This window comes from Cyprinodon tularosa, unplaced genomic scaffold, assembly GCF_016077235.1.
Source record: "Cyprinodon tularosa strain WSP-4 unplaced genomic scaffold, ASM1607723v1 ctg115, whole genome shotgun sequence".
In the NCBI taxonomy this organism is placed as follows: domain Eukaryota; kingdom Metazoa; phylum Chordata; class Actinopteri; order Cyprinodontiformes; family Cyprinodontidae; genus Cyprinodon; species Cyprinodon tularosa.
Genome location: NW_024037948.1, coordinates 1,158,513 through 1,171,378, shown reverse-complemented (window position 1 = coordinate 1,171,378; position 12,866 = coordinate 1,158,513). Strand labels below are relative to the sequence as shown.

At 36.2% G+C, this 12,866-nt stretch overlaps 1 protein-coding gene across 2 annotated transcripts in view; it reads right to left on the bottom strand.

Moving 5' to 3' along the window:
* Positions 1–12,866, bottom strand: part of LOC119797054 (pikachurin) — a 49,548-nt gene that overhangs the window by 35,791 nt on the left and 891 nt on the right. For both annotated transcript variants that reach the window (XM_038305940.1, XM_038305951.1), the window contains exons 2-3: positions 4,271–4,380; positions 3,189–3,275 (exon numbers count right to left, since the gene is read on the bottom strand). In XM_038305940.1, coding sequence (XP_038161868.1) covers positions 3,189–3,275; positions 4,271–4,380 — 197 coding nt within the window. The remainder of the gene's footprint in view (positions 1–3,188; positions 3,276–4,270; positions 4,381–12,866) is intronic.

The following is a 12,866-nucleotide window of genomic DNA, read 5'->3' as shown; positions in this document are numbered from 1 at the left end:
CCTAACTGATTACCTCACATGCAATGTCGGCAACAGCAGAAGGTGGAATGTAAACAGTAATGTTAAGTTTATTCTTTATACATCATGTGCACTGTTATTCTGTTAGCAAGATTAGACAGAGTAGAAGGCCTTCCTTCACATTGTGGATGTCCCTGTGTGTATGGAGGTCATCTAATCAGGACAGCCTTTGTGTCTTTAGAAATACACAGGATAGGGGCACATCTTGGAGCCGGACTGATAGAGGAGACATATCTGTAATCCTTGGGCATAGACGCAAGATGCATGAAGTTCAAGACATGGATGGCGTATCAGTTTCTGATACGGTAAGTTAAGCATCCACCTGATGCAAAACATGGACTCATGAGGTATAAGAAGGAGGAGATGACCTTGTTTGGGGCTCAATCTTTGCTCAATCATTGCCGGACGCTCGCTGACGTGTTTTTGAGCCCACAGCTGTGCAAGCTCCAAGCATTTTCTCTGTCCTGTAACGACCTGATCTGGAATAAACTCTGTTACTTTTTTACTCCTGTTTTTATGGTCCTTTTTTATATGGTTTTACCCATATAGTTTACCATATACTTTCAAATAATTTGCTCCCAGGAAAAGAACCAGTAGGGAAGTTCCGAGGCGCAGCCGCCTTCAGGGGGACATAACTTCCATATTAACAGTAACTACACAAACAGTGGTAAACTCTCTGGGCTAATAATAATGCGGGAAACCAATTGTCAACAGCTCAATATCCAGGCTACAGGAAAAAGTCTTCACAGTCACGTGTCCTGGAAGACATCTGTTGTTCACAATCATTGCCAACCTAATTCTGTTGAATTTTGAGAGACTCTGGATTCCAAGATATGATCCTGCAGCCACATTTCAATAAAATACATAATGCTGCATTGCCAATATTCTTGCTGGGTCCGTGCTATGTTATGGAGTTCTTTTAAATTGTTTACTAAAGATCTAAGATGATGATTAATGAAAGAGATTGCTTATATTTCCTGTTCCTCTCTCTTCTCCTTGCTCCTACTCTGCATCCCTGCAACATTCTTTTCATCTTAAATAACAAGCAATTAAAATACTCTAAAAGAGAAAGACCCAAATCCTTAAAATGTTTTGGGTTGACAACTCCTTTTATAAATATAAACAAATAAACCGATAAAGCTATTAAGATTTTCAGATCTCAACATTTCTTATTACCTTTATTTACTTTGATAAACCAACAAAACAGTAATACATTGCTGTGGCATGGAAAGTAAAACACACATAGTTTTCTTGTTTTCATAGCAAAGATTTGGCATTATAAGCTTTTTTAAAACAATACCTTTGGAACCCCTTTCAAGGGCACCTATAGCCTATAGCACCTTTTGAATGTGTTTGTGCCAGTTTAGCTAATTAGGAAATGCCAGCAGTTTTGTGCAAAATGCCCAAGTTCAGTCAGATTGGATGGAGAGATCCTTTGAACATCCACTTTAAAGCCTTATCACAGATCCTCTGATGGATTTAGTCTGGTTATTTTTACATTAAAAATATACTTGAATCTAAATCCTTCTACAGTGTTGGTTTTTGCCCCAGTTTCAAGTCTATTGCAATGCATAAAAGTATTTTCCTTTTCTTATCCCTATCCATTAAGTTTATCTTTACGAATGTCCCTCTCCCATCTCTAGAAATCTTTCTTAAATCAGGACGCTGACACTGCCAAGTTTCCCTCGAAGGATGTTGTTTTCAGGGTGAAGTGTAATGTAGTGTTTCGCTGCAGCACTGTATCTAATATTTTTGCTCCTTCCACATATGACTCGTGAACTCAAGGGTCATCACATCACCAGAGAAATGTGTTTTAAGAGCAGTTTTGAGTAATCCTAACTTTTCTATTGTAGCTCTTGCTGAACATTCAGTGTCATGGTTTTGCTGGAAGGTAAACCTCGATCCTAGTCTAGTGTCTTTTATGACCTCAAACTATTGTTTTCTTCTGGATAGCTTTATTCAGAACCACAGCCTGTTTTGAACGACCCAATCATGTTTTGGTGGGTAATATGTGGTGTCTGATTTTTATGCCCACATGGAGAAATTAAACTAAAGTTTTCCCCCAAACAGATTTAACCCCCTGAACTGTTGAACTCTACAGATTGTCAGACTTTTTCTCAGTTTACTGTAAAAGGAAAGCCATATCCTGGTGGGTTTGGTGTCATACCAAGCCATTTTTGTTTTGCTAGGATGTATTTGACAGTGGTCTGATATTTTTAAAGATTTGCATATCAGTTTTTACCTCACCCTGAATGAGTAGCACGGCTTTCCCTTCTAAAGATTATTAAAAACAATGCATAACTTTCTTCACATTCAATCATATAAAATCAACATCGAGGATGCAGAATTTGGTCACTCTAATGTGACATGTTTAAAAGCTATGAACCTTTTTCAAGATTGTGCATAACCTTTCAATTAGATGACACTGTAACATAACACACCATTGCTTTTTGTTATACATTATATCTCGTATTATTCGTTTAGCAGAATGAAAACATAATGATAAAATGCTCTTTCATCAACATGATCTTTGCTTCTGCTACATCAAAAAAGAAAATGATTGCAAATCCTATGAGTGCCATATCACTGGTATTTTATTTTACTTCTAGTACCAAAAATCTAAATTAGAAATTACTATTTAGTTCCATAGAAAAACTTCTATAATCTTGTACAGAAAATATACAATCTATGTATCTTAGAATAGAATAGAAAATCCCTTCATTGTCCCACAATGGGGAAATTCTGGTGTTTACAGCAGCAAAAAGATTATAGAAAAAATTGTCACACAAATGTGGACCTTAAAAAAATTTGTAAAAATAACATATTAGTGAAGAGTTAAACGATAAACAATAAAATACTGTACTGTTAAGTATTTTAATGATATAAAACTGTGCACCTGGAGAATAAAATAACCAATATACAGCCACAGATATTTTAAAATGTATTTGAAATATGAATTTCACATAAATAAATAAATTGAAATATAATTGAAAAATAACATCAGAGATGTGCAGAAAGAGAGCAGCATGATAATTTAACTGACTTGTCTTTCCAACAATGCTTACTCTCTTTTAACATGTTGTCCATCTTTAACTTTTAAAAATAGAAGTATAGTGTACATAGTTTTGGGAAAGGCTTTGAAGAGAAAAAATATATTAGTGTGTACTCACAGTGGTTAGCATGTCCAAACTCAGAGGCACTTCCATGATGGATGTTGTACTAACTGGGTGTCCATTCTTTATCTCTGTGTAAAAGATCTGAACAGTCGACACACATAAATCCATTGTTTTTAGTTAGTTATTGTGTTATAAGGGCAAAACAGGGAGAGTTTATATATGGCTAATAAAAAAAGTCTATAAAAGGAAAAACATATTTTAATAAACCAAAAAAGAAACAAAACACATTCGCCTCCCACTAAGTTCTTTGGAAGCTGCTGTCCAAACTAATCCTCTTAGTGCAGACATATGGCCAAAGCTACAGCCCACACAGTTATACTGATCCACAATTTCTTAATGGTTTATTCAAGGAGTGAAGGACAGAAACTTCTAGCGTTTGTTACGAAAGCTTAAAGGAGAAGCGCAAAAGCATGACCAGTCCTGAAAAGGTGCATTATAAAAATGATGGAAAGTATGCATTAACTAAGCATGGACACAATAGTTTTGTAATGATTAAAAGAAAATCACAATACGTCTGTACAAGAAAAACATTTAAAAAATCCTATGTCTATGGTTTTTACTGTATGTACTGTGTGTTCTATTTGACTGCATCTTTTCAACCAATATTGCACCTGAGAAAGAAAGATATAAGCACGACGATAAAAGAGTTCCTTCAAGCACATGAAAGTTAAAAATAGTGTGTCCTTATTCCTCATGGCCATCTTCCTGGACACTTGGTTGGATGGGCACTTTAGAGGCAGAGAAAAGTGTGTCTGCCATGCAGAAAGAAATAAGCAGCCACTCAAGGAAAAAAAGTGGAAATTTGATTTATTTTTCAAAACCTTTCTGAGGATTCAAAATGTGTTTCTGTTTTTTCTGTCTCATTTTCTTTATCATGTTCTGATGTGGTGGAAGGACTTCAACACTCAAAAAAAAATTTAAATTAAAATAAATAAGTCATCTTCACCAAACACCAGCAGATAGATGAAAACAGACAGAAATATTTTTTTAAAAACACACTTTTATCATAAAATGTGTGGAGTGTATAGCAGCTATTGTACTATGCATGCATGCATGTAGAAGCTGTTTGTATTTACCTTGTATCCAGTGATTGTGCTGACATGTCTGCGGGGCATCTTCCATCGCACACTGAAGGCGCTACAGTTGAGTGTCTCCAGCTGGATGTCTAATGGAGGACTTAGACGTTCTGGTTTACACAAACATAAACATGGATAGAATCGGCGAGAAAACCAGCAAAATAACACCAGGAAAACAGACGGGTAATTTGAAATGTTGAGGATTTTTTCTGACTGACCAAGATCTAATTACATTTGTTTATAGTTTCTAATGGGTTTGCAATGGAAAGAGGTCAAAACATGAAATATGAAATGCTTGAAAAACAAGCTTATTGTTTTAGAGGTTTTTTTTTTCCATCCATATAACTGTAGATAAAATCAGTTTAAGGGAGAAAATATACAAAAAATATGAAAAACAATTATATTTACTTAGAACTGAGCCAGGACTTAAAACACAATCATTTCCAATCCTCTTTTTCAATGTATTACATTTTCAGCATTAAATATAATTTCATATTTGCATTATTTAAGAGTTAAAGTCAGTTATTAACATGGAGAATAAATACCATAAACCTTGAGTGAAAGAGGATAGACATACAAACATAACCACTGTTTAAAGACTGCAGTACTCCAGAACACCTCTGTTTATGCTTTGTTTGTATCGCAGCAACAAAATATAGGTTTTGCAGCAGACCTATGACTTTGTCACCCAGGGGAAAGGATTTTTTTTAAGTTAAACATCACTTTAAAAGCTTTGAGCTTTCATCTAAGGGTAAAACATTGCAAGCAGGGACACACTGCTAGCAGAAGGTGATAAATTTCACTTTTTAAGAATTCAAAACTTTTTTGAATTTGCATTAATAATAGCTGTGATGCACATGAATATGTGAAGAAGCAGATTTGACTGAGTAAAAACTCCTTTTAATCACAATACATTCAAATGGTAGTTTTTCCATTCCTTGCCTCTGGGCAACACTGTGCACTTAGATCACTATTGTTTGTACAATAACATGGTCACGAAATGAGAGGTACAGAGATGCATAGTTATAACCATAATAACATTTTTTATGTACTATCTACTGTTACAAGAAATGCAAAACCATTACCATACTATGCACTGGTAATAGTTCGGTTCATGCTTATTGACATGCTCAGGGAATAGAAAGGGTTGAAAATGACTGAAAATCAATGAAGATCAGGCAAGACAAGAATGTGCGCGTGCATATGTGCATCAGCGTGTGAAGAGAGGTACACATTTTATGATTGATATATTATAAGGGATCCCCGAGGGCCCAAAAGCTAGGGTGAAGCATTTTTTTTCTGCCTGAAATAAAAAATCATGCCATAGAGAGTTAAGATCATTGGGTCTTGTACTGCACAACAAAAGCTGATGCAGTTGCCCTGTGTGTTAGGGAGTGTGTGTTCCATGAAATACTAATTAGCATGATTACCACCCCATTAATGCCATATAAGAATAAGACTTCACACGCTTGTCAGATTTTCATTCGCAAATAAAGGCATTCAAAATGAGGAAGTATAACTTTACATATTTGGAAGGCTATGCTTACTGAGGGCTTAGAAGCAGAATTAAAGGACCAGTAAAAGCAATGCAGTGGAGAATGAATTACAAGAACTGTAAACACAGTGGTTGCACTGTTACAGGAATAAAAATAAAGTCTATAAAAATATAGTTGTTTTTTTTTAAATCACTTATCAAAAAACTGAAAACTGCTGGTGGAGACGTGCAATGTATGATTTAGGCCTAAATGCTTAATAGGACAACATTCTGCAAAATCTCCATTAACACTCCACTTCTGTATTATACATCTCCAGACTCCATCTGGCATCCCTTCATCGCACTCTCCATCTCTCTCATACAATGCATGAAAACAAAAAAATGTTAACAGTGAAACTCTAATTTGACAAATTCAGAGACACCCGAATCCAAACATTCCACATTTTGTCAGTCGCTATATCTAAAGAATATTTGATAATATTGTCATGATAGTCACTTAATATTTCAAAGATTAAGGGAATCATTTAATGAAATGGACTTTAACAACCTTAATTTGTCTTCCTTGTCAACCGATTAGTTAGAAACAAGAGGTAAAAAAAAAAACATAATTAAATGTAAATGTATTAGTGATTGGTGGTTTTTTGTGCTCTTTCATCACTGAGAGCTCAATTGTGGAGCACTGAAAGAACAAATTGTTTCTATAGTTGACTATTTTCAAAGTGTTAATTTCCCTTTGCAGGATGCAGATGCAGTCACAGATGGAATGAAAGGAATTGTCAACAATTATAAAATGATCCAAAGGCCTGATTAGTTCAACAGGCCAGCATAAAGGTTAGTAAAACTAAAAGCAACTGACCGTAGATCTCAGGGAACTCAAATGTGCGTAATGCTACTGGAGGTCAGAAATACAGCTTAAATCATGTTTTCCCAGTGTGTTACAAGTCAATGATGAAACTTTAAAATCAATTCAAAAGTGAGGTAGTAAAGAGAGGTGAAAAACAGGAAGAACAGCAGAAATATGTTCAAGCTTTTTAGTTTGGCTTAAAACTTTGCTTTTTGAAAAAGCCTATAGTTAGAGTGGCTTAGGTTATCCTGAGCTATCTCTAAAGTTATACTGCTATAGGCTTAAGCCAGGCATACACTGCATTTTTTTCAAACCTTGCAAATGGTTTCGTCGTACAGCGTGAGTTCACAGCTCACGATGCATGTTTAGCACGACGCTCTGATGCAATCTACCTGCTCTCACTGTATGTCTAAAAACCACGTCGGACTCAGCTCCACAGTGAGATGGCGCTACTCAGACTCGTCTATCCGGAAGCTAAATGAGAAGAGGAATCTGAAGCTCACTAGAGTGCAATGCGCTGCCTTGGCAATTTGGGCAATTTTGTCCTGAAAGCGCTAAAAAGAAAAGGCAACGACATATTTGCACAAAGACATGGCTGAGCAAATGTGGCTACTACAGTCTTTAAATTTTACAGAAAGAACTCCATTTCACCTGCACCCCCGCCATGCTTCTGTGTATTCATTTGAGAGGAAGAAGAAGAAGAATCCTTGTTTGCGCATGCATCGTTCTGTTACAAACTCTCGTGATATTTTGCAAATTCTTGTGAGATTTTGTTAGTAAAATAGATCGATACCGTGTCAATATATCAACATATAAAAATATGGCAAAGTTTCTTGAATTTTCGGGGGATTTCGTAGCATAACGATGACATATAGCAATATTTCATTAGTAAAAGAGATTGATATGGTGTTTTTAAATGGCAATATATCAGCATATGAAGATAGTGTGATACTTTAATATATCAATATTTTTTCCCTCGTCTTTAGAAGTTTTTAAGTCTGTAAAAAATAAGTTTTTGAGGAAGAAGAAGTAGTTTTTTTTGTTTTTTTTTAGACTTGAGAAACTCAGAAGCTGATCAAATATCGGGTTAAATATCGGTGGGGTGGCCGATGTCCGATATTCAGTTTTAAGGCCGATACAGGCCGATACCGATAGGGGGCCGATTATATCGTGCATCCCTAATTTCTATTGATGCAAAAAAAAACCTTAATACAATAATAATGTAATGGAAGTTAAACTTAAAGCACCAAATATCATGCAGCAGATTAGTCACATGGTGTGACATTTTCTCCAGGATGCGCTGCAGGGAAAATAAACTTATAATCAGGAATGCTTATTATGTATTTAAACCTAGTTAACAATTTTGATAGTGGGGTAATATACACTTAGAGCCCTTAGGAGGCTTATATAAGAAATTTTTATTTTTGCGGTTCTGGACAGATTTGTTTTTATGGTCCAGTAAGGCTCTTTGAACATTTTGGGTTGCCGAATCCTGTTCAAGACCAACTGCAGTTGTGCAGACCATCCCTGACAAACTCCAACACATAATGAGTTAATAGTTCATTTGGGATATAAAAAAATAGATGAATTTTTTGAAATCTTTTAAAGATAGGAAAAATTTTACAATAGCTAACCCCAAGCTTTAAAGTACTATTGCTTTAATCTTTTTTTCAAATGTAAATTGTGAGATTGTCAGATATCAATTAATATAACCACAAAACTCTCCACTTAACTTAGAAAAGCAATACTTTCATGCCCTAAACATATTTTTCTGATTCCCTAAAGATTGACAATGAAAAGTAGATATCAGAGGATTCAAGACTCAGTAGCTTTAATTAGTAAGGTTACATTTAATGCTGTAGATCATGTTTTTTTTCTACATCAACACATCGTACATATAGTAATACTCTGCAAGGTCTGAGACATGACCTCTTGTCTAATCAAGAAGATAATCTCAGAATCACCCCTGGTCTCTGTTTACCAAGTGCCCTTCTAAATCCTTTGAGGCTGCTGTCCACTTCAGACATGATAGAGACAACTGAATTAATATTTTCCTAGCCTCTTATCCTGTCAGCCTTATGTATTGCCATTGTTTATCCATGCCTGAAATTCTGAAATAGTTATATTTTCTTCAAGTAAAAATTTGTTTCAGTTTTTCACATAAAAATTAAATAGGGGTAACTAAAATTTTTTTCATAAAACTCTATTGTTAGTGTAGCATAAAGATAAAAATACCTTTTTTAGATGTTCAAATTGCAAATAAAATAAAAAGTACTTTTAAAGTCGATGAAGTGACAAAATGCTTTGGCGATAAATACATAGAATATTTTAAAATTTCTTATAATTTCTGGAAAATCTGAAAATCTGGTTACTGTTGGTTATTAGTGGTTATTTTCCAGGCCTAGAAGCTACATTTATCCATAAAACAGAGCAAACCTAGGAAACCTATTGGTTATATGGATGGATGGATGGATGGATGGATGGATGGATGGATGGATGGATGGATGGATGGATGGATGGATGGATGGATGGATGGATGGATGGATGGATGGATGGATGGATGGATGGATGGATGGATGGATGGATGGAGCATCAGTTTGCATGTAAAAAACATATAACCCAGGAGCAAAATATTATGAAGAAAGAAAGAAATGAAGATTATATTGACAAAGATTATAATACTTTTTAAATTCATACATACCTATTTAAAGATGGCTGCTGTGCTAATAAATGCTAACCTATACAAAACAATGATGTAGCAGAACTTCTAGATGTATAAATGTAACGTTTTGGATCAAATGAGTCTACTTCCATTGCCAACCCCAGGCTACACAATTAAACAAGTGTTCAAATTTGATTGACATATTACAAGTGCAAATCTGATCTTCTTTATAACATTCAAGGGACCTAGCCACGTAATGTGCAAAAGTAAAGTCCTTAGAGGATCCAAGTTGAAGGGCTTTAATATCTGTAATCAAAATCATACACCTAAAACTAAAATAGTGGTTTTGTTGTAAGGGCAGTGGTTGGTAGACAGATTTTGTTGAACAGTATTTTAATTGTGGCTTGTTGAATGAATTGTATTACACTGTATAAGAAGTGACATAACCTCTTTATCTTACAGTCTGACATTAAACCTCAGTATATTTCAAACTCCTCATACAGAGTGTACATATACCCTAAATATTCAGTAGAATTACCTTTAAACTGTACAAATTAGATTTCTTCCACAAGCTTCTCAGGATAGTTTGCTGTGATTTTGTCCCACTTTTCCTGACTGAGCTGGTAAAATTGTATTAAATTTATATACTGCCTTGCTTACTTACAGCTTTTCCAAGCTTTTGGGATGTCTTATGTCCACCCTATATCACTTACTAAATTCGCTTTGTACCTATTTTTTCTGATAGAATGACCGCTGTTTGGCCTTACAAGACCCACTTCTGACCAATTTCTGACTAAGTTTAAAATTTTCAGTAGTAATTTGAGATGTTACTTCATTATTTCTAGAGGGCTTATTTCATGATGTCATTTCATTTTTTTAACTGCGATTCCTGCTATTCCAGAACTTCCCCACAACATTGGACTGCTGCCCCTATGCTTCAGTGTTCTGTAGTTACCCCCCTTTTCCTCAAATTTACCTGTGTTCATGTTAAATCAACACTTTCAGCAGACCACGTCCCATGCCTCCTAAAAAATTAAGGTATTATTATAGTATTATTGCACTTGCAAACTGCTATCTTTTACACCTAACAAAGCGTATAAAGTCACTTTCTTACAAGTCAGGATCTTGAAAAATCAATTTTCTACAGAGTTTATATGCCTTTTGTATCACAAAAAATCTTAATGTCTGGGAAATAAGGCCCTTCTTCTTCCTGTACGTTATTATGACAGATCATCCTGACTGGCTTAATATAGATGTTTAGTAAAAGTTATTACATAAAAAAATGAGTCCTTTTACTTTAAGCAAATGATGATATCAAAACTATTGGCAAATACTTATAGAAATATAAATATCAGTTTTGTTCAGAAACTGTATGGAACTGAATATTTATATAAAATGTCACGAGTTCTGCAATTTTAGTGTTAATTTTGATTAGTTTACACTTCCAAGGGTATTACTTGCTTAGAATTTTCCTTCCCATTTGTGTAGCCTTCATCTTGCTCCATTGCTTTCGTGTATTTTTCATTTAAGTCTTCCACAACCTGGTTTCTTAAACCCTCTCACACATTTAGCTGTTCCATCCTGCCTGTCAGGTTTTTAGATCCAGCCCCAAGAACGACTAAATAATTTTTTCATTATCATAAACCTAGAATATTGATTCACATAAAAAAATCACCACATATACAATTTCACTTTCTAAATTCTAGGTTCAATTTATTATTGTTTTACATGTTTCCTTTTTTTTTCTAACATTAAATAGTGGAACTCGAGAGGGGTTTGTGGTTACAAATGAGAGCAACTTGTTTCGGTAATGGAGAAATCAATTGTCCTGAAAGTTATTATAGTTACAGCAACCTCCCAAGTAATGTTTTTATATGCATTCTTGGCAGTAATTGTATACTTAAAAACATAATAGCAGCATCCATAAGCAACATGGCCCTTTACTTTTCTCTCCACCTTCACAGTTGGGTTGAAATGGTCTTCTTCCAATATTCTAGTCAGCCAAATGAAAATAATCACTGTGCTACATGCAGCTGTTTTTTTCTTAAACAGAATAGAGTGAGATTTTGAAGGAATAAGAAAAAAAAGTACTGTTTTTAAACATTAGTAACTGTTCCTTGTCTTAATTGTATCTTAATAGTTTCGCTGTCAGAAAAGGTGAAGGGCAAGAAGTGTTCTTGGAAGGTTCATGAAAATGCATGGTTCTCACTTCATAATGCTAGATATGCATATCAGTAGGAGCAAAAAAAATCTAAGCCTCTAAATTATTCCATTAATAATTTAGCTGTCTATTCAAACTGGGGAATGAAGTTGTCAGGGAATTTAAAAAACAAAGACAACCTTGAAGAAGAGCTTTGTTCAATGTCGACCCTATTCTGAAACCACCTGCTTTTTTGTTAAAAGCTGATGTGATTCATGTGGACACCGAGTCCTGTTGACATTTTACCCTCCGTGAGAACAGGATAAGAAAGTCCTCAAAACATAAAAAATAAAATATAAACAAACATACAAATGTCACTGGCAGTCATAGAATGCAACCTACATCAGCCCGGTGTTCTGTTTGTTTGGCCGTCTAAGCCATGATAGGGGCACTATGCAGACAGCATAAAAGTCAACCCACATTGGCCCTGAGGGTCTGATGCTGCGTTCACACCGGGGGCAGCTGGCGCGACAGAAGCAGCGAGTTTACATGCAAAGTCAATGGTTGACGCGCGTCAAGGCACAGCAAAAAGTCCCGCGGCGCGTTTCGAGCAGCAAGCGCAGCGCGTCTGAGCAGCTGAAGCAGCGCGTCGGGCGCGTTTTGGCATCTGACGCGCGTGACGCGCGCAAACGCGCTGCTGCTCGAGATGGAAAAATTGAATTTTTGCTGCTCGACGCGCCGCGTCAACCAATCAGAGAAGCTGATCTGGGAGCTGGCTGGGAGAGAGACACAGCGCTGATGACACAGACTGCTCTGATCACTTCTCTTAAACAGTTTATTAAAGCATAATTAACTTAAAATATATACATCTGCCGGCAGAATATGTTCGCTTTTATTATTCTGGTGCCTGCAGATCGGATTATTTAGATGAAAAACACCTACCAGCCACCGCGGTAAACCGCGAGGAGGCGACCCGACCAGAGGCTGCTGATGAATGGATTCCTTCTGTCGGCGCACCGCCGGTATGTGGGGGTCTGAGCGGCTCCGACAGAAATAACATTGGGAGGCAGGATTGTAATCTGGATGAACTGACTCCACTGATTAAGTTTTCAGGTGTATTTTCTCACTTAAAAACATATTAAAACTACTTTATTCCCACTGATCACAGCAAATATAGCTGCAAGGCAGAGAAAGGATAGTGAAGCTCCGCCCAACGCGCGTCAGAGCCACTTTTGGACCGCGCAGCGAGAGCAGCAAAGCTGCTTCAGACGCGCGTCAGAATTCACTGGTACAAGCAGCAAAAATGAAGCAGCAGACGCGATTTTGCTGCTTTTGCTGCCCCCGGTGTGAACGCAGCAGTGTGAGGTTTGAAAAAAAAAAAAAACAGGGGTCAAAGAGAATGACAGGGAGCGAAAGGGGAAAGGATGGAGGGAAAAGGAAAAGAAGTGGGACAAA